We start from the raw sequence: 27,909 nt of genomic DNA, 5'->3' as shown, positions 1-27,909 counted from the left end.
TTAAACTTTTCTCCCTTCCTCATGCGAATTTGATGGTATCCCGACCGTAAATTAAGTTTAGAATAAAATTTTACCCCATGGACTTCATCTAATAAATCTTCCATTAATGTAATTGGGTACTTATTTTTCATCGTAATATCATTTAGCTTTCGATAATCCACACACATTCTTCAAGTTAGTCAAAAGGGGAGAGAGTCTTAGTGACACTTTGCTCCTTTCGCATCTCTGCAATCATCTCTTCTATGGCATTCTTTTGTTCAAAAGAATAACGATAGAGTCTTAAGTTGATGGGCTTTGGTCTTGGTAACAGTTCAATAGCTTGGTCACATTCCATGACCGGAGGCAGCCATTTGGGCTCTTGAAACACGTATTCAAACTAGCCCAATAGCTTTAAGATCTCTCTTGGAATTTCCTCAGTCTCTTCGGTTGGCCCAATTAAGGACAACTGAGCCATGAAATTGCATTGACCTTTGCCTAACAACTTGGAGATTAACTTGGCATATTCTCCATCTATCACTCCAAACAAAGTCACTACCTCAGGACCATAACTGAAGGATATACTAGGAGGCCTGGTATGAATGACAATTGGTGTTACCTAGTCAATCTAACCCATTCCTAGTACGATATCAAAATATCCCACTTTAAATAGCCTCAATTCAAAATTGAACTCCAACTCGTGCATTTGCCAATTGAATATCTTGCAAATTTGTGTAGCTCTTCCATATTGACAATTCGCTACTCGAATTTTCATGGGTTGGATTAGTTTTTCTATCTTTGTAGAGGAGGCTTTGGCTATTTGTGGGTCCATAAAACTGCGGGTGGATCCACAATTAATCAGTACGATTACCTTTACGCCTTTGACCCACCCAACAATTCTGAGTGTTTTTGGGGCTTTACCATGGCCCAACATAGCTGCAAGACTCACTTCGCCTTGATCTTGGGCTTGGACCTCAACTTTTACTACTTCAGGCTGCTCCTTATTTTTTTCAACAACATCAACAAATTCTTCAGGTTCAATAGCATTAAGGGCCTTATTCTTGCATTGATGTCTAGGATGATATTTGTCATAATATTTATAACACAAATTCCTCTCCCTCAACTGTCCTAGAGTCGTATTCTTGGGGTTAAGGTTTCTTGTGTTCACAACGTTTGGAGCATTTTGAGGGTATGTAATAAGGGGCTGTTTTAGTTGGATATTAGGCTAGTTTTTGAAAGGATTTGGTGGTGGTGCCTAATTGCTTGTAAAGAGCATTGAAGGATTTTTCAAGTAACTTGGACTTCCTATAGGCGTCCATCAATGTTCTTGGTTGAGCATCTTGGACTAGGGGTTGAATATCGCATCACAATCCGCTGATAAAACATATCACATAATATGCTTCATGGACGCAGTGGTTTATTAAACCCAACAAACACCTTAGCTCTTCAAAACGTATTTTATAAGTTTCAACATCTGAAGTTAGATCCAATCGAATAAACTCAATAATAATATCCACACGCATATTATTACCAAATCTTTGACATATATCTAAACAAAACTCGGCCCATGTTACCTTGCCACCACAGCCCATCACATAACTTTCAAACCAGTTATCTACATAATAATGTAAATGAATGGCCACATATGTCATATTTTCTTCATTGGTAACTTGATAAAGATCGAAAAATTTATCACAACGTCGAAGCCAGCTTCTCGTATTTAACCCACCAGGGAATGACAACTTGGTTTTTGGGATCTTAGACACCGACCCACTTGACTCTGGGCCAACTTGGTTTGAAGGAGCCCAAGCATTGTTATTGGGTTGAAATGGTCCAAAAGGAACATGGGAAGTTGGTAGCAGGGCCAATGGGTATATAAGTGGTCGAGAATAAGAACTTGAGTAAAAAGACATAGTGGTAATAGGGTTCTATTGACATAGAATATCTGTTGGATATCGAAAGAAAAGGCTGGGTGGTTGTAGGATATGAGCTGGTTAACATAATAAATGGTTGAGTGGACATGGAATATGAGCTATTTGTGGGTCGAAAAACAGTGGCAGCAAGGTTAAGAGTTTGGCTTCCAGCTTCCGGCAATGGCGTCGAACGAGCTGGTAATTGCTCATAATGGAGCGGTGTTATCACGTTGGTCCCTCGATGACTCAAAGAGACTTGGGGTGAAAGAGAAAGGTGGGTATTACGTAGATTACCTCCCATTAACGACTGAGCTCCCTCCACCATCGTTCCTCCATGAACACCACCAACATGGGACCTTACTGATGATGATGGTTCCAAGGTTTGATTACTTATTTTGATCAATGTATCCTCGATTCTCCTCGTCGTATCAGTCATCTCTACCATTTTTGACTCGAAACCAACTTGTTTCTTTTCGAATTTATCCATCTGTTTACCTGATTCTTCTATGAAATGTTGAAGCTGAGCTTCAACCTTCCGAAGCCCATCGTCTCCGGTGAGATTCGGTTGTTTATCTACCATCAGTCCGTTGCCAGTGACCGATACTCTGATACCAAAATTGTAGCAGTTCTGCTGCTACTGAGGTAATTTAGGAAAGGAGAATAAAATAAAAAATAAACAGAACAGATTTTCATTCATAGATAGGCTCTGAATACAATGCAAAAAGGACTAATATAGAGCTAAAAGGACGACAGCTGGAATTCCCTAACAAACCTACTCATCAGTTGACACCTGTCCCTTCTCTAGAACCATCTAGCAGCTGGACTTAATTGAATAACAGAAACAACTAAGCTAATTCTAACAACACGAGTCACTACTACTACTTGGGCTAAAACAACAAATAAACTACTCCTATTGGGCTGCCAAATCCTTGGGCATGATACACACATAAACACGCGCGCCTTTCTCTGAAGCATGCCCTAAGCAATTAAAAGTGTCCAAATATAATATTACAAAGGTTCAAATATCCAACGTGGCTTTCATCGTTAGTACGAGGGGCATATTTGAATCTTTTTAATTGTTAAAGCGTGTAATTGAGACAGAAGATAACATTTGAGGATTTGATGAGGTGATAGGTTAATAGAGGGCATATATAAATCAAATTACAAATGTACCCTTCATTTTCTTTAAGTCGAAAGCAAATCCTTCCTCTTACAACTTTGAGGAAAAAATATAAGTAGGCCATATTTAAGAAAATATTTCAGTTACCTAGCAGTAGTAGGTATTCTACAAAAAAGGCACCTAAATAATTATAATTTTAGCATGAAGCTATAAATATGGACCCAGAATCACGATTTAAAAAATCTAAAGCATTCAATTCCAAAAAAGAAATCCAAAGCAGTTCTGATTCTTCTCCTTAACTTCCTAAATTAATGTTGAACAATAATTTGACTAATTTTATATTATTTGATTTTTGATTCTTTCATGTTTGTATATTTAAATTTTAATGATATATAAAATGTATATTAATTGACATTGTAAATATCTTACAAATATATTAAATATATATAGTGTATATTTAAAGTAATTAAGTTTTATACAATAAAAATTCTACAAATATACTGGTATATGCATAGTTTTTTCCTTGAATATTTTCATATTTATGGTATATTTCTAGTATAAAATATTTTATATCTTATACATACCATGAACATCCCACAAAAAAAAATTCCATCTAATCACATTATTAATATACAAAATATAAGCAAAAAATGTATGCATGTTTAGTTGAAAATATATAAGGTATATTTGTCGTATATACATTATGAACAATTTAAATTTAATATATATATATATATATCTTGTATAAAAATAAGTAAAAATATTTAAATTTAGAATTTATATGCAAGAATGGAGATAGAAGGTAGCAACAATAAAGGAAGAGGGGGGATGGGGGAGTGCCATTACAAAAGAGTGAAAAAAGGAAAGTTTTACTATAATTATGAGAGAGAAATGACATCAATATTATTAGAATAAAACTAACTCCTTAATCTAAGGGTCAGCTTATTTTTAAAATGTGCTAGAATTGTAAAAGAAATTGCCATTTATGGAATAAATGAAGAATAATATTATTAATGAAAATAATATTAAATAAAGGATTAGGCATGTAAAAATCTCTGCAACACGTTGCTCTTAAAGCTTAGCTAAATCCAGCCCATTAAGGGCAATCTGACTTGCCGCGGTATGAAAATTGACGGGCTCTCTCTTAATAGGCTGGGTTGGACCTAGCCTGGTCCAATGGGTGATTGTTAGGAATAACCCTATAAGGGATTGAACTTTAAATAGGGAAATTTTTGTTCCTATACCATATAGGAAACTATATTACCAAATATGTTCATAGTTTGCATATTACCCTTCATGCTAATAGTATTTCTACATAATATATACAATGCATTAAATAAGGAATCATTATAGCTGTAGGATTCCTTATTTAGGTGAGATAAAAAGGGAATTAAATATTTTCTAGATCTTCCAATGCAAATCACGCATAGTAATCACTATCGTCGACTTCGTTACAAAATTCCAGTACTCTATTTTTTGCGCTAAACTCTATTTCAACATTTTCTCTGATTTCACAAATCAAAATCGACAAAATCTTCTACAATTCTTCTTCAACAAAGCAATTATGGCGAAAATACCAATTATGCTACAATCGAATGGGAATTGGGATAACTATGGGAGATTTAGAGAATTCGAGATCGATGACATTATAGTCGATGACGATGCGACTTATAGTCTATTGATTTCTACAATAGCACAGTAATTAATGATTGATACATCCGAAAAAATTATAGAAATCAAATACATTGTCAACGAGCATTGTCCTCCAATGGAAATTAGGAACGATATGGGTGTTCGTGTATACATGGAGACGAAAAAGGAAAACAAAAACTTAGGATCATATCCGCTATGTATAACTGTTCGCGATTTCAATATGGAATTTAGTATCACCAATGAGAACACAACTGCAGGTGTGCGATGTTATAATTTCTATGAAATTCTAGTAAATTGTAAATAAACTACAATTTATCTACATTGTATCTACAAAATAACCTACACATATATATCAGTATGGATTTCTGTAATATCTACAAAAATTCTACATTTATTCTACATTAAAACTACAAAAAATTTGAAAAATTAATATGAAATACTGAATTTCAACCTTTCTACAAATTATCTACAAATTTTCTACAAACTGATGATAACAATATTTATATTTATTTTCATGCAGGTTCGCCTGGAATATTAAAGTTACTTGATATGCCAACATCTCCCGTTATAGAGGAATATGAAAGTATAATAATAACAGATAGTACATCAAGTTCTATTGAAGTAGGACAAGTATACCAAGACAAGGAAACAATTGCAACTTCAATGAAGCACTATTCTGTCATGCACAAGTTCCAATTCAGGGTTAAAAGATCTAGTGCTAGAAGGTATGAACATATGAATAGTCAAATATTTTTTTTTAATTTTGTAGTTTATTTGTAATTTTTTACTTCTTCAGTTTTCCTTGTGATAATGTTTAGCAGAATTGTAGTTATATTGTATTTATATTGTATAATGTGATTGTTTAAGCTAAAACAAGTTTTTTTTGAATCTAAAATTTAACCCATTATTTAAAATGTATTTATTTTGTATCTGCTGGCTGATATGTGTTGGTGAAAACTGTACATGAAATTTCAAGGCAACTAGCATAAATGATTCTACAATGTTCAAGGTCAGAAATTTCGACAACCAGCACACATGCTTTTTAATGGATAATACATTCATACAATGCAAACCTACTGCCATGGTAGTTGGTAGCATAGTTATTCCAAAATATTCTGATCCTAAGACAATTTACACCCCAAAAGACATTCAATTTGACATGTTGTCTGAACACGGCGTGAATCTAACCTACATGCAAGCCTGGAGAGCAAAGGAAAAGGCTTTACAGTTTTTGAGAGGTCATCCTGCTGACTCCTACAACAAATTGCCTAGTTATTTGTATATTCTAGAGAAAACTTTATCCGGGGTCTGTAGTTAAATTGAAGAAGACATACGATGACTGCTTCTTGTATGTATTTATTGCGATTTGTACGCCAATCAGTGGTTGGAAATATTGTAGGCCAGTTGTAGTAGTTGATGGAACCTTTTTAAAGTTAGCATACAGGGGAATAATGCTAGCAGCCAGTACAATGGATGCAGCAAGTACTGAAGTTTTATTTGTAGAAATATTGTAGCTTGTATGTTTTTTTGTAGTACTTGCAGATTAATTGTAGATATATTGTAGATATATTGTAGAATAATTGTAGTTTGTATATATATATGTCTTCTTCTGCATTTTTACTGCAGCTAATTAATTGCTTATTGCCACATAATGTAGGTACCATATTACCATTGGCATATGGTGTTGTTGATTCAGAGAATGACACATCATGGAAGTGTTTTTTTGAGCAATTCAAGCTCGCGTATGGTGAAAGACCAAATATGTGTGTTGTTTCGGATCGGAGTGAGAGTATCTTGAAGGCAACATCTATTGTTTATCCCGGCATGCTACATTATTCTTGCATGTGGCATATTTGGACAAATATACGGGGAAAGTTCAAGAAGGGACATCTTAAGCTAAGTGAATTATACTTTGCCACGGCGCGGTCATACACACTTGATGAATTTAATGAAATGATGTCAAAGATTGAGGAGATTGACCCCCGTGTTAAAGCATACTTATACAATATTGGATATCATAGATGGTCTCGAGTACATGCTACGGTGAACAGAACTTGGACTATGACATCAAACATTGCAGAGTCGTTGAATGCTGTAACAAAATATGCAAGAGAGCTGCCGATAGTAGAACTATTAGAGTATATGAGGACCCTTCTTGAACATTGGACGAAAGAAAAATTATTCAAAGCAAAGGGTACATTCACATACCTTGGATACAAATTCAACAAAGAGTTGGATGACAACAGAACATTGTCGCACAAACTTAGAGTAAGATCTGATTATTTATTGAATCAAATTCATAAACAGCATAATGTAGATATTTTGTATATAGCTTGATTTTAACCATATATGATTTGTTTTTTTGTTTTAATGTACTCGTAGGTGAGGGTCAACAGACTACATCCATACAGTAATAGATGGTGTGAGGCGCTATACTGTTTGTCTTGAAAATAAGAAATGTAGTTGTGGGCAATTTCAGCTTGATGAACTACCTTGTCCACATGCTTTGGCTGCTTTAAGACAAAGGGATGAGTCTTTTGAAGAATATTGTTCTCCTTATTACACAAGGGCGAACCTCTTGCGTACGTATGAAATACCAGTAAATCCGCTGCCTGATGAAAGCAAATGGAATGTGCCACAACATATAACTGAAGAAGTAGTAAATCCACCTAAAGGAGGGAAAAGACAACCAGGAAGACCTCAAAAAGAAAGATACAAAATATATGATGAAATAAATTCAAAGAAGTACAAGGTTTTATGCGGCAACTGCGGAGGAGAAAAGCATAACAAAGGATCTTGCAAGAATGCACCCAAAATGAAATAAAATTTTATGTAGTTAACAGAATACTTCATAAAAATTTATTGGTTAGTTCTGGATAACAGATTTTGATGTATAATCGTTGTTTTTTTTAAGATCATAATGTAGTTAGTTAGGATGTTTCTATACTGAGATAATACTTTCATTCAGTGATTTGTTTATGAATATTTTCTATATATATAATATATTACTTTTTTACTATATATGGAATCTTTTACATAGTTGTTAATGTATTTTTGCAGTTTATCTACAATAAAACTACAAAAAATACATTATCTGAAATTTATAGAGTATATACATTATAAATTTGTAGGAAATTAGTTAAAAACATAAAATATTGTAGATAAAGTATTGTTTACATTGAAAAAATGAATATAAAAGAAACATAACATAATAACTAAAATAATCTACAAATACAACTACAAAAAAACTACAATATCTATAGCTGACATAATACATAGATTAAAATTCAGGTAGAAAGAAGCTTTATGGTGAAAATAATGTAGATCAGAATAAATGTAGATTAGTTGCAAAGGATTTAAATGCTTTAAATAATGAAGATCAAGTACTGTACATATTCAACAAGTGAATATAAACCCAACAAACTGTTTTCATTTGTACTACTATACTGGATAAGAAAAAAGAAACAAAGGCTACTATAATTGTAGCACAAGTCTGCTACAATTAAAACATAATAAATTATTCAAAAACTTGTCTACCATCTATCTTATAAACTAGCATCAACTACACAATTGTAATACATGATCCATTCCAAATATTACAACTACTTCTTCTTCCTATGGACTCTTGTTTTCTCATTCAAAGCCGGTGCACCTTTCCTCCTTGCCAATTTGCCTGTCACCTCACTATCACTAATTGACCCAAGCTCCTACTTCTTTCTAGCATAGTCCCAAAGTAGTGCTCCATAGGGTCTACGGTGTTGGTCAATATCAGAAAGGTCTTTTGAAGGAATCTGTAATTCTCCATAACTAACATACTCTGCAAAGGCAGCAACAAATACATCACAATCACTGCAAAAGATAAAAAAATGTCAATATTTACCAAGCCATCAGATAAAAATGTAAAGAAAGAAAGACGTTTTTTTGTTACAGTGATCCTTCTTTTTGCTGTGGTATCTCTCCGATGATCCACTAAATGTTAAGAGGGTCGGTAACAGGTTTCTCAATGTATGCTTTTGTATTCTTGAAGTTGATGTCTTTACGCTTCCCATAAACCCGGTGCATGACAAATACAAATGGATAATAATAGAAAACTTGTTGACACAAGATTCAACAATAGGGTGATTGTGTGAAGAGACCATGAAATCATACGCATAAAGACACCTTTATGCAATGTCAAAAACAACTAACACCCAGTGAAATTTTTCTACAATGTTGACGGGTATGATGACATAATCAACTTCATCCCATGCAATAATTGTGAGTAGTCTATACCCCAATATATATTCTGCTACAACATCCTGGGGTTTGGCAACAGAAAACTTCTTTTCTTGAGGAGAATTTTTGAACTTTTCATAAATCTGATCAATTCTAGTCTTGAACACACAATTTGTTGTAGTAAATCTGGTGTTGTTGTGGGGGCCATACTTGCCTCTTTTTCTCAAGTAATACATTATAACATTAATGTGCTGCAACAAAAAAAAGATTGCATTTATTCTACATGTTATCTCAAAATATTCTACACAAAACTACAAATAACTACAATACATCTACAATCAGACAAAGCATCTACTTATTCAGAATATAAAATATTTACAATTTATCTACAAATTAAATACATTGAATCTTACCGAGTCTTTAAAGACTTGTCCTGGGTGTGCAAGAGAAAAGAACCACTCCTTCTTTTCAACTTTTTCAACTCCAAGATCCAACCATGGCTTAATTTGGTTGTCCTTTAAAGAATACAGAGCCTTCCTCCTATATAAACAAATAGAAATTAAAATAAAATTATTGAATGAAGTGGATGTGTAAAAGATGAATACCTAATTAAAAGTATCAAATTGTGCAACCTAACCTCTATGGACCTGTATCGGTACCGTCGTATAACCACTTGTGGAATTGATCCAATAACTCAGGGTCTACATTTTGACCAATACCACTAGTAAACGGGTGCTTGAGGTGAAATATTTGAGGTCCAATCGAGGTGCTGCCACCAGAACTGTATAAAGGGAGAAATGGTGATCGGGCATGCTTTCCCGGCTGCCTTATTCTACCTTGATGCATGAGTGTTGTTTCATCTTGTATAGGCTCGCCGAACTTAACCAACTGAGAGAAGTTATCAGGCAGCTCGAAATCATCAAGTGTAACCTCCTTCTTCTCACCTCCGGATTCTTCTGAATCACCTACATTCACATACTCTGCCTCTTCACCTACATTGTCATCTTCCGGATTCTGTTGTTCTGTTTGAGCTGCTACTGTCACTCCGTGAATTGGAGATTGTGCATGCATATCTTCCCTCTCTGAAACACCATGTATATATAACTTAATAGAATGGTAAATATTGAAACAAAAAGAAAATATTTCTGAATACAATTTCAAACTTGTATTCTCTTCATCAACAATCCCTTCAAAATGTGTATATAAATCAACACGTGCTGGATGATTTTCTTCACTATATGCACATTCAACATGTTTTGTTTTTTTATTAAAAATGTTAAATAATACTGGATAGTATTAGCTTGAAAACTTATGAAGATATGAAGGTGTGTCATAATATCTACATAAATCTCTATTGCTGTGTAAGTAAGTTAGATTTTATTGAATATATTGTGTATATATAATGTATTCAAATTGTAGTTATGTTGTAGATAATTTATAGTTATTTTGTAGATATTTTGTATATAATTGTAGATATACTGGAGATATATTATAGATACCTGTTTTGCTGGGGCTGACCTGCACTGTTTCACCACTATTGAACTGAACTTGCTGATTGTTCTTGTCTTTTGGTTGGTCAGTATTTTTTGTTGAACTCCCAGCAAACTGTAAGTTTTATATTAGTTAGGATATATATTTTAGAGGTGACATAAATAGTTTTGTTAATATGATTAAGATTCAAATGTTACCTTTGAATCAACTTGATCATTTGGATTGTTTATCACCTGCAAAACAGTCTTGATTGAATCCTTTATTAGGTCTCGAAGGCTACCTAGTTCTTCAAATACATCGTTTCTTAATTTTTTAAGCTTTTCATTGACCTACATAATAAAAAAAATACATAGTTACCTTCAGAAATATGTATTAAAATACAAATACACTATTATATAAAAATCAGAATGCTTTATTGGGACTACATGTTACCTTCTCAATACCTCTTTTTAACTTTTTTATTTTATGAAGAATAGACTCCTTTTCCTCTTTTTCAATTGATTCTTTGGGTTCCAATGGAGGAGCATCAACTTTTGGATTCTCAGAAACATGTTCAACCTCTTCAATTGTGTACTCAACTTTATCAGGCAAAGACATCATTGAAAGCTCTTCAGGTGATTCATTTATGTTGGTGAACTGAATGATGAAAAAAATAAATTAGCTTGTTTAAAGCAGAATATGTATACACAATGTAGATATTTTGTAGATACATTGTATTATGATAAATAAAGACCATTTGCCTTCATCCATTCAGGCTTGATCATTTTGTCTTCAATTGCAGCAAACCAAATCTGACCCTTAGCAGTTGACCAGTTTAGTATTTGAGAGATTGAATTAGAAATCTTTGTAGCTATATCAATGTTGACAGAGGAGCAACACTCATACAACCATACTTGCATGGCTAGTGGGAATCCTCGAATGAGATAAGAATGAATGAAAGGATTTAGCCTGTGCCTAACAGATTCAATCAGCTGTCTTTAAGACTGAACACTCCATGGAAATGACTCGTACTGACCAGATTCAACAAATAAAACCAAAAATGATCTACCAACCTAGTATGGTTTCTCTCTGAAGGACAAATGAAGTATTCTATGAGATATAAAATACATAACTTGACTGCATCCTCATCATTGACCCAACTTTTGGTTGTTACTATCTATTTTAGGTATGTCTTCTCCACTTCTACTTTGTTTGGAAAGTAACTGCTCATTAACTTACTGACATAACTAGGAGTGTAACCAAAGTCTGTCACCTCAGTATGACATATAAAACTAGTTATTACTGCAAACTCTCTCAATCCAAAATTTAACCTCTCACCTTTTAACTCGACTGAAAAATAGGAAGCATAAGATGATTTTCAATTCATACTTCATAAGAAGATGAATAGCTTGATTTTGCATGCATAAATTGGGAAATGACAGTAAATAACCAAAGCATGTCTTCTTGAACAACTTCAAACCATTTGGAGACAAAAATGTTTTAATTTGGCTGGGAATGCTAGGGTCACATAATGTCTGAAATCTAAGCACCCCATAATCAACATTATGGGATGCAAAAAAATGTTCATTCTGCAAAATTCAACAAATGTAATCTAACATTAATACAGTAATTAAAAAATACTGATACATTTGTATGTTTCTACAAAATAACTTCAAAATTATATAATATAACAACAATGTTAAAATACATCAACAAATCTACAATTAAACAACAAAATTAAGACAAATAATCTCACATAATTTCAGTGCTTAAAAATATAGATACATATGCAATTTATATACAACATTTCTACAAAAATCTACAAATCAAAAAAACCACAGATTATGTAGATTTTTAACAACTAAAACAGGCGAAATAAGTAGTGAAGAAATTAAAAAAATTCTTACCTTCACCAGTGAGTGTTTTCGAACATTTTTTTGGAGTTTTAACACTAGGGGATTTTTTTGAATTTTTCTTCTTTTTGGGAGTTTTTGAACTGGGAGCCACTTAGCTTTCTTTCCAAGTTTACTGATAGGCACATCTTCTACAAAATCATCATCTAAAACTATCCTTTTTCGTTTCCTATCCGCTCGTTTCATTGGCCTCGAAGATTCTCCAACATCAAAATCATATTTTTGTTTAGTTCTACCTTCAGCCTTGATTTGATGCGGAGAAACACTATGCTTCATATCTACAATTGCATGTGCAGATTTCCCTTGCTTTTGGGGTGAATGTGGTGATAATACACCCAAATCGAAAGAAGGTACATCAGATTCTATATCTTTTTTAGGGCTGTGTTTTGAAGCTTTGTTCTTCTTCATTGAGAAATTTTCAAGCTGAAGGTAAATGTGTGTATGAACGAAATTGAAGATTTGACTTCAATTTTGACTGGTTTTGTAGAAGAAAAACCTTGAATTTAGACGTTAACGGTAGATGGTTACCTTTGTTTTTCTGGTTTTAGAAGAGGGAATAATGGCTAGAATCGTGTGTGTGTCATGATACGTGGGCGAGGTTGTGGGTTTAGGAGAGAGAAACGTGGGGGGGGGGGGGGGAGGATTTGGAGGAATATACGGTACCATTAATTTAGAAGTGATATAAGGTACAATTAATGTACAGTTAAAACACCTTATGATATAGAATTGGTAATTAGGTATATTAAATGTAATTAAATCAAACCTTAAACATTGAGGGTAATATAGTTTTCTATATGGCATAGGAATGTAAAGATTCCCTTTAAATATCGTCACAGAGCTCTTCAGGAATTTTTGCATCGGATCGTAGAGTTTATGCTATATTTAATCAGCCTATATTATTAATTATACATAAAATTCTACCCGGTTGGCATGCTTTTGTGCTTATTCAATTGTTCATTAAACTGTACCCGATTGACATAACTTTGTGTTATTTGCAATTAATCTATCTATTAAATTGTTCATCAAAATCTATATGAATAATATAATTTTCTGTATTGTTTAGTAAAATGTTCTTCGAATTTGCAATTTCAATTTCGAAAAAACCACCCCAAATCTACTCCAAATGTTCTCAAATTTGAAGCAAAGCCTACACATACCAACACGAATGATCCCCAATTACCATTTTGTCAAATAACACTAATCAAGAAAACCTCCTTGGTCTTCTGCATTTTTTAAGGATCTACAATTGAGTTTTGAAAATTTTTAAAGCAATTTTAAAGCAAATTCTTCTTAATACTTCAATCTGTGATTTTTTTCCAGTAGCGGGAGAGAAGCTTGATTTAAAATGACAGAATATATTTCATAAATTAGTATGGAGAAATGTGGAAAACCTTTAAGTGTTGGATTGATCGATGAACAACTATAAGCGAAAACAACTCAAATATAGCGTGTCAAACAACTACTAGCACATATTATTCGATTGTTCTTTTGTCAAGATCCGGATTTTCCACCATCGGAAGTCGTGATGGCACCTACTATTGGAGCTAGGCCAGCCAAGTATTAAAACATTTCTGATAACATTCGCAACAATATAAATAAAATGAGACAATTAAATAAAAGCGGAAGTCTTTAAACTTAGATAACTGAAATTAAATGCAGAAGTTTAACATAATCCTCTACCCAAGATTGGTGTCACAATACTCACGAACTTCTAAGATTTACTAAATACAATCGTCTGAAAGAAAGTTATAAACTGTTTGTTTCGGTACAAAAGATAACAAACTGAATAAAGAGAGAGAGACTCCGGGCTTGCGGACGTCAGCAAGGCTACCTCGGTGTCTCTGGACTGAAGTCAGCTCCCGATCAAATCCTACTACTAGGTCCAAAAGCTGCTCCTGGATCTGTGCAAAAGATGCACAGAGTGTAGCATCAGCACAACCGACCCCATATGCTGGTAAGTGCCTGGCCTAACCTCGGCGAAGTAGTGACGAGACTAGACAGGACCTACCAAAAACAACTTGTGTAGATATATGCAATAGAAGGAAATATACAGAATTTAAACAGCTAAGAGGGGGGGGGGAAGCATGCTATGGGAAGCTAACAGTTTCAAATATAAATCCTCAATAACAGAAAGAAGTAACAAAGCCAGAATGTCAACAAGAATCAAAAGTCAACAATTTGCACGGCATCACCCTTCGTGCTTTTACTCTCGTCCTCACCAAAATAATATACGGCATCACCCTTCGTGCTTTACGCTCTTCCTCACCCAAACAACAATCACAAGGCAAATAGGGTAAGGAAATCTATAACCTCGAAGTAAATCAAATAAGAACAAGTAGTGAAAGAAACAACATAACTCGAATATCAACAAAGAATCAGAAAGCAACAAATACACGGCATCACCCTTCGTGCTTTACGCTCTCGTCCTCACCAAAGCAATCATATAAATGAAATATGCACAGCATCACCCTTCGTGCTTTTACTCTCTTTCCTCACCATATAATCAATAAAATCGGCACGGAATGACCTATCGTGCGGCACGACATCACCGTTCGTGCTTTACACTCTTTCCTCACAATAGCAAACAATGCACGACATCACCCTTCGTGCTTTATCACTCTTCCTCACCCAAGAAACAATCACAAACAAGGGGCAAAAGAGTAGACAAATAATGATAGAAATCCCGGCAAGGGAATACAAATAAACAGCTAACTCCCGGCAAGGGAGCATAATTAAGCAGTTAAAAACCCGACAAGGGAACAATATCAATAATCTCAGCATCCCGGCAAGGGAGATAGTCAGCAAAGCAACAAGCATCACGGCAAGGGAGCAATTCAATAATTCTTTCTCTTTCTTTCACTTTTACCTCTTATCTCACTTTACCACCTGAGCCAACGCTCTAAAGGGATTCAATCATTTCATATACTTTCACGCTTTATGATATACTCGAGCCATTGCTCCAAGAATGTACAAATCATAATTCTTCCTCAAACTCTTCACATTATATGAAATTTATCAATTTAACAGGGAAGAGGTATCACAAAATCCGAATAAACACAAATAAGACTCACGGTCATGCTAGACTCCGGTGTATAGATACTCTTCACCATGCCTATACACCGTACTCAATAATTAGCAAATAGCAAACAACACTCTAATCCTATTCCCTCAAGCCAAAGTTAGAACAAACACTTACCTCGGTTCAAAGAGTAGCAATCAACCCTCAAATACAGCCTTTCCTTTATAATCCGACTCCGAAACAACAATATCTAGGCATAATTAATTCAATAATATCAATAAAGACTCGATAACAAAATCACATAGCTTAGATATGAAGTTCCTAGCATTCTTCCAAAAATACCAAAATTTGACCCCGAGCCCACATGGTCCAAACACGAGGCTCGGACCAAAACCCGATTACCCATAACCCGACGAGTTCAAATATGTATAATTTATTTTAAGGCCCGACCCCGAATTGAGGTTGAATCACTCAAAATTCCCAAAAACCTAACTCTACCCAAAAGCCCTAATTTCTACTTTGATTTTATGATTTAGGTTTAGAAACTCATTAATTAATGAAGGAAGATGAAGGAAATGAGTGGGAATTTACTTACCCAAGAAGCTTTGGTGAAGAAGTGCTCAAAAATTCGCTCAAGAGCTGTGGAGAAGAAGAACTCGTGTGAAATATGGACTAAACCTCGTCACTGTTCAGTTTTGGGTATTTAAAAATCGTTGGGCAAAAATGCCCTATGCGATCGCGAAGAAGGTAATGCGATCGCATAGGGTAAGGGGAAGCTGGTCATTGCAATCGCGGAAGGGCTGATGCGAACGCATAGAAGAAAAGGTTGTGCATTCCAGGTTTGGACTTAATGGAACGCGGATTAAAGGTTGCGTTCGCATTGAAGGATCTGGCTAAGCTATGCGATCGCAGATGAATCTATGCGATCGCATAGAACAAATGTGGACACCTGAAGGATTACTCTATGCGATCGCAATGCTACCTATGCGATCTCATAGAACTAGATACCAGAACACCAGAACTGAAACTTCTGCAACTTTTCTAAGGCCAAAACCACTCCGAAACACTTCCGAAACACTCCCGAGCCCTCGAGGCTCCTAACCAAACACACACACTAACTCAACAACATCCTACGAACTTAACCATGCGATTAAATCGCCAAAATAACATCATAAACGAGGAATCAAACCTAAAAATCATCACTTTTTCATCAAACTTCATAAAATTTCAAACTTAGAATTTTAGGTCCGAAACACGTCAAATGACGTCCGATATCAACCAAATTTCACAGGAAGCGCTTAAACCACATATAAGACCTATACCAGGCGCCAGAACCAAAATACGGGCCCGATACCAATGCTTTCTAATCCTTTTTCATTTCAAATTTCCAAATAAATTTCAGAAAAACAATTTCTTTTAAAAATTCATTTCTCGGGCTCGGGACCTCGGATTTCGATTCCGGGCATACGCTCAAGTCCCATATTATTCTACGAACCCTCCGAGACCGTTAAATCACGGGTCCGTGTCCGTTTACGCAAAATATTGACCAAAGTCAACTTTAACCATTTTAAAGCCACAATTTATCAAATTTCACATAATTTAACACATAAGCTTTTCTGGCTACGCGCCCGAACTGCGCACGTAGATCGAGGCAACTAAAAGTGAGGTTTTCAAGGCCTCGAAAGCACGAAAAAGGGAGAAAACCGGTGATGACCCTTTAAGTCGTCACATTCTCCACCTCTAAAACAACCGTTCGTCCTCGAACGGACATAAGAAGGAAGTACCTGAGTCGGGGAAAAGGTGAGGATAACGGTCCCGCATATCGGACTCAGACTCCCAGGTCGATGCCTCAGGAGGCTGACCTCTCCACTGAACACGAACCGAAGGAAAACTCTTTGAACTTAACTAGCGAACCTGCCGGCCTAGAATATCTACCGGCTCCTCCTCATAAGATAAGTCCTTGTCCAACTGGACAGTGCTGAAATCTAACACGTGGGATGGATCACCGTGATATTTTCGAAGCATGGACACATAAAACACTGGATGTACGGCTGATAAGCTCGGTGGCAATGCAAGTCTATAAGCCACCTCTCCCACTCGATCAAGAATCTCAAATGGACCAATGAACCTAGGGCTAAGCTTGCCCTTCTTCCCAAATCTCATTACGCCCTTCATAGGAGACACTCAGAGTAATACCCGCTCACCAACCATGAAAGCCACATCTCGAACCTTTCGATTTGCATAACTCTTTTGCCTGGACTGAGCTGTACGAAGTCTATCCTGAATGATCCTGACCTTGTCCAAAGCCTCCTGAACCAAATCTGTACCCAACAACCGAGCCTCTCCCGGCTCAAACCATCCAACCGGAGATCGACATCGCCTACCATACAAAGCCTCATAAGGATCCATCTAGATACTCGACTGGTAGCTGTCGTTGTAGGCAAACTCTGCTAAAGGCAAGAACTGATCCCACGAACCTCCAAAGTCAATGACACAAGCTCGGAGCATATCCTCCAATATCTAAATAGTCCGCTCGGACTGCCCGTCCGTCTGAGGATGAAATGCTGTACTCAACTCAACCTGGGTGCCTAACTCTCGCTGGACAGTTTTCCAGAAACGCAAGGTAAACTGCGTACCTCGGTCCGAGATGATAGATACCGACACACCATGAAGGCGAACAATCTCCCGGATATAGATCTCAGCTAACCTCTCGGATGAATAGGAGACTGCCACAGGAATGAAATGCGCTGACTTGGTCAGCCTATCAACAATGACCCAAACTGCGTCGAACTTCCTCCGAGTCTGCAGGAGCCCAACAACGAAGTCCATAGTGATCCACTCCCACTTCCACTCGAGAATCTCAATCCTCTGAAATAAACCACCAGGCCTCTGATGCTCATATTTAACCTGCTGACAATTCAAACACCGAGCCACATTGGGAACGATATCCTTCTTCATTCTACGCCACCAATAATGCTGTCGCAAGTCCTGATACATCTTCGCGGTGCCCGGATGAATAAAGTACCGGGAACTATGGGCCTCCTCTAAAATCAACTCTCAAAGCCCATCCACATTAGGCATACAAACTCGACCCTACAATCTCAAAACTCCATCAGCATCTAAGGTAACCTGCTTGGCACCTCCACGCTGTACCGTGTCCCTAAGGACACACAAATAGGGATCATCAAACTGCCGATCACGGATACGCTCTAATAACGAAGAACGGGCGACCGTGCTAGCTAATACTCTACTAGGCTCAGAAATATCCAACCTCACTAACTGATTGGCCAAAGCCTGAACGTCCAAAGCAAGCGGTCTCTCGCCGACCGGAATATAAGCAAGACTGCCCATATTGGCTGACTTCCTACTCAAGGCATCGGCCACCATATTGGCCTTTCCTGGGTGATATAGGATAGTGATGTCATAATCTTTCAACAACTCCAACCACCTCCTCCGCCTTAAATTCAACTCCTTTTGCTTGAACAAATACTGAAGACTCATGATCCGTGAGCACCTCACACGCCACGCCATACAGATAGTGCCTCCAAATCTTTAATGCTGGACAATGGCTGCCAACTCCAAATCATGCACTGGATAGTTCTTCTCATGAACCTTCAACTGCCTCGAAGCATAGGCAACGACCTTGCCATCCTGCATCAGCACTGCACCAAGTCCAATACGAGATGCATCACAATAGACTGTATAAGGCCCTGAACCTGTGGGCAAAACCAATACCGGTGCCATAGTCAAAGCTGTCTTGAGCTTCTGAAAGCTCGCCTCACACTCGTCTGACCATCTGAACTGGGCTCCCTTCTGGGTCAACCTGGTCATCGGGGCTGCAATAGATGAGAACCCCTCCATGAACCGACGATAGTAACCTACTAACCCCAAGAAACTCCGAATATCTGTGGCTGAAGCTAGTCGAGGCCAATTCTTGACTGCCTCTATCTTCTTCGGGTCCACCTGAATACCCTCTGCTGATACAACGTGACCCAGAAATGCAACCGAGCTCAACCAGAACTCACATTTCGAGAAATTAGCATATAACTGACTATCCTTCAGGGTCTGAAGAACCACTCTAAGATGCTGCTCGTGCTCCTCCCGGCTACGGGAATATATCAAAATATCATCAATGAAGACTATCACGAACGAGTCCAAATAAGGCCTGAACACTTGGTTCATCAAATCCATAAAGGCTACTGGGGCATTGGTCAACCCAACTGACATAACCAAGAACTCATAATGCCCGTACCGAGTGCGGAATGCTGTCTTAGGGACATCGGATGCCCTAATCCTCAACTGATGGTAGCTAGATCTCAAGTCAATCTTTGAAAATACCTTGGCACCCTGAAGCTGATCGAACAAATCATCAATCCTCGGCAGTGGAAACTTATTCTTAATTGTAACCTTGTTCAATTGCCGGTAATCAATGCACATTCTCATCGAGCCATCCTTTTTCTTTACAAACAGAACTGGCGCACCCCAAGGTGACACGCTGGGTCTAATGAAACCCTTCCCAAGCAAGTCTTGTAACTACTCCTTCAACTCTTTCAACTCTGGCGGGGCCATGCGATGCGATATGGCAGAATAGAAATGGGCTGAGTGCCCAGAGCCAAATCTTTGCAAAAATCAATATCCCTATCGGGTGGCATCCCTGGCAATTCTGATGGGAAAACCTCAGGAAACTCACGAACCACGGGCACAGAATCAATAGATTGAATCTCAGCACTGGAATCACGAACATAAGCCAAGTAGGCCTAACACCCCTTCTCGACCATATGCCGAGCCTTCACATACGAAATAACACTGCGGGTAGAATGACCAGGAGTCCCTCTCCACTCTAAATGGGGCGAATCCGGTAAGGCTAAAGTCACAGTCTTGGCATGACAATCCAAAATCACATGATACGGGGACAACCAATCCATCCCTAATATAACATCGAAATCCACCATATCTAAGAGCAACAAATCAACACGGGTCTCAAGTACCCTAAACACCACAACACGGAATGATGAACCCGATTAACCACTATAGAATCATCCACTAGTGTAGATACATACACAGGAATACTCAAGGCCTCACTAGGCATAACCAGGTAGGGTGCAAAATAGGACGACACATATGAATACGTAGATCCAAGGTCAAATAGCACTGAAGCATCTCTATCACAGACCAAAATAGTACCTGTGATAACAACATCGGATGTCTCAGCCTCTGGCCTGGCTGGCAAAGCATAACATCGGGGCTGGGCACCACCTCCCTGAATCACATCCCTGGGACGATCGGCTGCTGGCTGACCCCTACCTCTGGCGGTCTGAGCTCCACCTCTTTGACCTCTACCTCCACCTCTATGTCCTCTACCCCCGCCTCTAGCTGGCTGGGCAGGCTGTGGAGCAACTGGTGCCTGAATCATAGGACGAGGACCCTACTGCCGAGAACTACCCGAAGCTTGAGGGCAAAACCTGGCAATGTGACCCATGTCACCACAAGTGTAACAAGCCTTTGGCTGTTGAGACTGCTGACCCTGTCGCCCTGAATGACCACCTCGGAAACTCTGAAGCGGCGGTGCACTGATGGGAGCTGGTGTTGCACTGAAGGACTGCTGATCCAAATAATGCGTCTGAGAACCACGACCACCTGAGATACCATGTGATACCTGGAGAGCTGACTGAAAGGGCCTAGGAGGATGGCCTCTACCATACGAATCTCTACCTCTAAACGAGGTACCACTGAATCTGCCTGAATGACGGAGCCTCTTATCCGACTCATGACCACCTCCCTATGACAGAACCATCTCAACTCTACAGGCCACATTGGCCGCCTTTTGAAATGTGATCTCGCTCCCGGCCTCCTTGGCCATCTGAAGACGAATTGGCAGAATAAGACCATCAATAAACCTTCTCACCCTCTCTCTCTCGGTGGGAAGTATGATGAGAGCATGGCGAGCTAAATCGATGAACCTGGTCTCATACTGGGTAACAGTCATAGAACCCTGCTGGAGGCGCTCAAACTGCCTCCGATAGGCCTCTCTCTGAGTAACGGGGAGAAACTTCTCTAGAAACAACACTGTAAACTGCTCCCAAGTCAAAGATGGCGATCCGGCTGGTCTCGCTAAGCAATAATCCCTCCACCAAGTCTTGGCGGATCCAGACAAGCGAAATGTAGCAAAATCAACCCCATTGGTCTCAACAATACCCATGTTTCTGAGAACCTCGTGGCAGCTGTCTAGATAATCCTGGGGATCCTCAGTAGATGCACCCGCAAAAGTAGAAGTGAAGAGCTTGGTGAACCTATCCAGTCTCCACAAAGCATCAGCGTACATAGCCGTTCCATCGCCGGTCCGAGCTATGGCACCCGACTGAACTACCCCAACTGGCTGAACCGCTAGAGTCTGAATCTGGGGAGCTACCTACGCCGGAGTGCGTGTAGCAGGAGTCTGAGCCCCTCCTCCAGCCTGAGAAGTGGATGGTGCTACAGGAAGCAAACCTGTTTGGGTGACTCTCTCCAGAAGGCCCACCAATCGAACCAGGGCGTCCTGAAGAAATGGGGTGGCAATGAAACCCTCTAGGACCTGAGCTGGGCCCACCGGAGCTGTTGGAGCTGGAACCTCCTCATCATAATCAACATGAGGCTCCACCTCTGGAACTGCTGCTCGGGGCTGAGCTCTGCCCCTGACTCGGCCTCTGGCACGGCCTCGGCCTCGCCCTCGCTCTCTGCCCCTAATAGGAGCTGCTGCTGGGGGCTCGGGCTGCTGCGCGGTCGATGAGGAAGCGCGTGTCCTCGCCATCTGCGAAAGAACAGAGTAGAAATTCAATCATTATTGGGGAAACAGAACCGCACGACAAGAAAGAACAGATGTGAAGTTTTCCTAACTCAGTAGCCTATGCGGGATAAATACAGACGTCTCCGTACCGATTCCTCAGACTCTACCGAGCTTGTCCGTGAGTTGTGAGACCTAAGTAACCTAATCATTCAAGATAATTACATGTCACGGCCCGGATTTTCCACCATCGGGAGTCGTGATGGCGCCTACTATTGGAGCTAGGCCAGCCAAGTATTAAAACATTTCTGATAACATTCGCAACAATATAAACAAAATGAGACAATTAAATAAAAGCGGAAGTCTTTAAACTTAGATAACTGAAATTAAATGCGGAAGTTTAACATAATCCTCCACCCAAGATTGGTGTCATAATGCTCACGAACTTCTAAGATTTACTAAATACAATCGTATGAAAGAAAGTTATAAACTGTTTGTTTTGGTACAAAAGATAACAAACTGAATAAAGAGAGAGAGACTCCGGGCCTGCGGACATCATCAAGGCTACCTCGGTGTCTCTGGACTGAAGTCAGCTCCCGATCAAATTCGACTGCTGAAGTCCAAAAGCTGCTCCTTGATCTGTGCAAAAGATGCACAAAGTGTAGCATCAGCACAACCGACCCCATGTGCTGATAAGTGCCTAACCTTACCCCGGCGAATCAGTGACGAGGCTAGACAGGACCTACCAAAAACAACCTGTGCAGATATATGCAATAAAAGGGAATATACATAATCTAAACCGTTAAGAGGGGGGAGCATGCTATGGGAAGCTAACAGTTTCAAATAGAAATCCTCAATAACAGAAAGAAGTAACAAAGCCAGAATGTCAACAAGAATCAAAAGTCAACAATTTGCACGGCATCACCCTTCGTGCTTTTACTCTCGTCCTCACCAAAACAATACACGGCATCACCCTTCGTGCTTTACGCTCTTCCTCACCCAAACAACAATCACAAGGCAAATAGGGTAAGGAAATCTATAACCTCGAAGTAAATCAAATAAGAACAAGTAATGAAAGAAACAACATAACTCGGATATCAACAAAGAATCAGAAAGCAACAAATACACGGCATCACCCTTCGTGCTTTACGCTCTCGTCCTCACCAAAGCAATCATATAAATGAAATATGCACGGCATCACCCTTCGTTCTTTTACACTCTTTACTCACCATATAATCAATAAAATCGACATGGAATGGTGCATCGTGTGGCACGACATCACCCTTCGTGCTTTACACTCTTTCCTCACAATAGCAAACAATGCACGACATCACCTTTCGTGCTTTATCACTCTTCCTCACCCAAGCAACAATCACAAACAAGGGGCAAGGGAGTAGACAAATAATGATAGAAATCCCGGTAAGGGAATACAAATAAACAGCTAACTCCCGGCAAGGGAGCACAATTAAGTAGTTAAAAACCCGGCAAGGGAGCAATATCAATAATCTCAGCATCTCGGCAAGGGAGATAGTCAACAAAGCAACAAGCATCCCGGCAAGTGAGCAATTCAATAATTCTTTCTCTTTCTTTCACTTTTACCTCTTATCTCACTTTACCACCTGAGCCAACGCTCCAAAGGGGTTCAATCATTTCATATACTTTCACGCTTTGTGATATACTCGAGCCATTGCTCCAAGAATGTACAAATCATAATTCTTCCTCAAACTCTTCATATTGTATGAAATTTATCAATTTAACAAGGAAGAGGTATCACAAAATCTGAATAAACACAAATAAGACTCACGGTCATGCTAGACTCCGGTGTATAGATACTCGTCACCATGCCTATACACCGTACTCAACAATTAGCAAATAGCAAACAACACTCTAATCCTATTCCCTCAAGCCAAAGTTAGAACAAACACTTACCTCGGTCCAAAGAATAGCAATCAACCCTCAAATACCGTCTTTCTTTTATAATCCGACTTCGGAACAACGATATCTAGGCATAATTAATTCAATAATATCAATAAAGACTCGATAACAAAATCCCATAGCTTAGATATGAAGTTCCTAACATTCTTCCAAAAATACCAAAATTTGACCCCGGGCCCACATGGTCCAAACACGAGGCTCGGACCAAAACCCGATTACCCATAACCCCACGAGTTCAAATATGTATAATTTATTTTAAGGTCCGATCCCGAATTGAGGTTGAATCACTCAAAATTCCCAAAAACCTAACTCTACCCAAAAGCCCTAATTTCTACTTTGATTTCATGATTTAGGTTTAGAAACTCATTAATTAATGAAGGAAAATGAAGGAATTGAGTGGGAATTTACTTACCCAAGAAGCTTTGGTGAAGAAGTGCTCAAAAATTCGCTCAAGAGCTGTGGAGAAGAAGAACTCGTGTGAAATATGGACTAAACCTCGTCACTGTTCAGTTTTGGGTATTTAAAAATCGCTGGGCAAAAATGCCCTATGCAATCGCGAAGAAGGTAATGCGATTGCATAGGGTAAGGGGAAGCTGGTCATTGCGATCGCGGAAGGGCTAATGCGAACGCATAGAAAAAAAGCCTGTGCATTCCAGGTTTGAACTTAATGAAACGCGAACACGGATTAAAGGTTGCGTTCGCATTGAAGGATCTGGCTAAGCTATGCGATCGCGGATGAATCTATGCGATCACATAGAACAAATGTGGGCACCTGAAGGATTACTCTATGCGATCGCAATGCTACCAATGCGATCACATAGAACTAGATACCAGAACACCAGAACTGAAACTTCTGCAACTTTTCTAAGGCCAAAACCACTCCGAAACACTTCCAAAACACTCCCAAGCCCTCAGGGCTCCTAATCAAACACACACACTAACTCAACAACATCCTACGAACTTAACCATGCGATTAAATCGCCAAAATAACATCATAAACGATGAATCAAACCTCAAAATCATCACTTTTTCATCAAACTTCATAAACTTTCAAACTTAGAGTTTTAGGTCCAAAACACGTCAAATGACGTCCGATTTCAACCAAATTTCACAGGAAGCGCTTAAACCACATATAAGACCTGTACCGGGCGCCGAAACTAAAATACGGGCCCGATACCAACGCTTTCTAATCCATTTTCATTTCAAATTTCCAAATAAATTTCAGAAAAACAATTTCTTTTAAAAATTCATTTCTCGGGCTCGGGACCTCGGATTTCGATTTCGGGTATACGCCCGAGTCCCATATTTTTCTACGGATCCTCCGGGACCGTCAAATCATGGGTCCGGGTCCGTTTACCCAAAATGTTGACCAAAGTCAACTTTAACCATTTTAAAGCCATTATCAAATTTCACATAATTTAACACATAAGCTTTTCCGGTTACGCGCCCGGACTGCGCACGCAAATCGAAGCAATTAAAGGTGAGGTTTTCAAGGCTTCGGAAGCACGGAAAAAGGGAGAAAACCGGTGATGACCCTTTGGGTCGTCACATCTTTTCCTTCCTTCGATTGCAATCTTCTACTAGCATCGGTTACTCTATCCACAAGCTTGAACATAAGTGAAAAAATCATCTACGTAGTATTTTTGCCTCTAATAGGTTTTGAACCTTAAACATCATGATTTTTAATCAACTTCATTAACCACTAGATCATACCCTATTGTACATTATTAGATTGTTATAGTGACTTCTTTGATCATTTCGAATTTTATGGATTTAAAAGGCATTGTAGGCCAGCACTTAGTATTAACACTGATTTTAAAGAGTAGCCCACAACTTGTTCTGCATTTTAATGCTACAACTGTGCAACATTAACAAAAATTGTCCTACTGCAACTTAGGCTCGACTCGACACTTAATATTTCTCTTTATGACCTAATAAATTCGTAACGTCCCTATATTAAGAGGAATAGTCTTTCTTTTTAAAAAAACTAACGGGGGTTTAGTTATAGTATTCTTTTCCATTATTCATAAAACAAAATCTAGTCTAGTATTAGAATGAAATGGACTTAGTTAAATTAAATTAAATAACAACGAAGTTGAGGCATAATTGCTCTTCCAAAATACAAGAGATGCCAATGAAAACAAGAAAAAAAAATTACATTGCTAATTGGTGTTTAGTAATATGAGGACGTAACTAAAATAAGATTTTCTATTTTACCGGAGAATTGATTCAAATGATGAAGCCAAATTTCCTCTCATTTTCCAGTGGAGTGATCATTAGTGACCTTTTATTTCTCCTAATTGCTCAAACACAACGTCTATCTTTGCTTTACTAATCATTCAAACTTTCCCATTTTGTACAATACATCATATTTTTTAACGGGTTGTTAGGATCGAAAAAATCAGGTAACATGTGAAAGCTAGTAAAGCAGTACTTAAATGACAATAAATCAGATAACAGAGGAGAAAGGTTCCAAAAGAGATACAAACATTTAATGTGGTTCGGTTAATTGACCTACGTCCGCGGCAGAAATGAGCAATCTATTATATAAAAGAGAGTATAAAATATCGAGAGAACAACTTCACAAAGAGGCAAACACAAGTGGCATACTAGCACTTGTCCCGAATAATTCTCTCCCTAAACAAGACTCTCAAACTCCATATGACTACATTATGGATGCTATTGAATGAGAAGAAAGGATCCTTAATTTATAGAAGTCAAAACTTTTTTCTCCAAGAAAAAAGACTAGCCAAATATGAAAGAATTGTATTTTCTTTTTTGTAAAAGGTATGGTAAATATGTTGTCCTTCCTTCAAAGAATAAAAAATCAAATATGGTAAGAAAATAGTAACAAAGAGAACCTGTAACCACTACGATTTAGGTATGTACAGGGTAAACACTGCTCCTGTTTAATAGCCGACAAACCATACATAAGGGTAAATCGTATTAGGCAAGCGCCATTCGACGGGTTCGGTCGAGAAAGTATGCAGGTAGGTTCCAAACCCCAAATCTCCAATTTGAAAAGCCCCTGCTCAACCAACTCGATTATCCCCAAAGGGTGTACAATACATTTGTTACTACCATTATTACTCTCTGAAACTGTTATATCAAGCATCACATAAATTACCTCCTAGTTATCAGTTTTTTCCTTTAAGGTACTTTTCTCTACGAAGCTTCCACTTCTTGTTTGCTTGCTCAACATCGTCATATCTTGACTTACAGACACGTTTTCATCCCCAACCACATAACCCCACCTACTCATACCCTATTTTTTTTTCTTCCTATTTTTCATAGCAATAGTAATTCGAGCCATTTTATGCACTTCAAACTAATACTCTATCAAATTAAATACTTGCTAATTCTTACCAAAATATATGTATCGTGCAACTCTGTCCGTTAAAACTTAAGTAAACGAATCCTAATGATTTCTTTGCCTCAAATATTCATTCACTTTATTGTCCTTTTGGCGACATCTTGGGTGGCCTTGTCATCAGGGGCGTAGGCACCTTTCTTGAAATGGTGTCATGTAAAACTGTTGCGTCGATTTATTTTTATAATCTGTATGTATAAATAATAAATAAAATTAAAATATTGAGTATAAATATAAAAATGACATCGCTTGTTGTTACAGTAATCTATTTATTTAATCATTTCTTTGAAAGAAAATTTCTGCATACGCCACGACTTGTCAATTGTCATGCCTTATATGCTTGATATAATAATCTTGATTTTTTAATATTCTCTCTCTCTTTCCCGTTTTATTTCCATATTGAAAACTCTAGTATATTATCAACTTATCGTATTTCAAAAAATTTTGACGTACAAGATGAAAGAGGAACAAACATTGCACTCCACAATAAATATGGTAAGGTAAGGTGTTTAAATACAGGCGAAATATGCGTTTGTGCTATAATTGAACGCTTGACGTTTCAAAT

At 38.1% G+C, this 27,909-nt stretch overlaps 1 protein-coding gene across 1 annotated transcript; it reads left to right on the top strand.

The window, feature by feature from the left end:
• The first annotated feature begins 1,996 nt into the window (after positions 1 to 1,996).
• On the top strand, positions 1,997 to 7,486 carry LOC107794491 (uncharacterized). Its single transcript, XM_075222841.1, has 5 exons — positions 1,997 to 2,087; positions 5,183 to 5,387; positions 6,044 to 6,144; positions 6,320 to 6,930; positions 7,142 to 7,486. The coding sequence occupies exons 1-5, from the start codon at positions 1,997 to 1,999 to the stop codon at positions 7,484 to 7,486; spliced, it is 1,353 nt and encodes a 450-aa protein (XP_075078942.1).
• Positions 7,487 to 27,909: the final 20,423 nt, after the last annotated feature.

This window comes from Nicotiana tabacum, chromosome 1 (assembly GCF_000715075.1).
Source record: "Nicotiana tabacum cultivar K326 chromosome 1, ASM71507v2, whole genome shotgun sequence".
In the NCBI taxonomy this organism is placed as follows: Eukaryota; Viridiplantae; Streptophyta; class Magnoliopsida; order Solanales; family Solanaceae; genus Nicotiana; species Nicotiana tabacum.
Note: the sequence above shows the minus strand (reverse complement) of the source record. Positions and strands in the feature narration are given on the sequence as shown.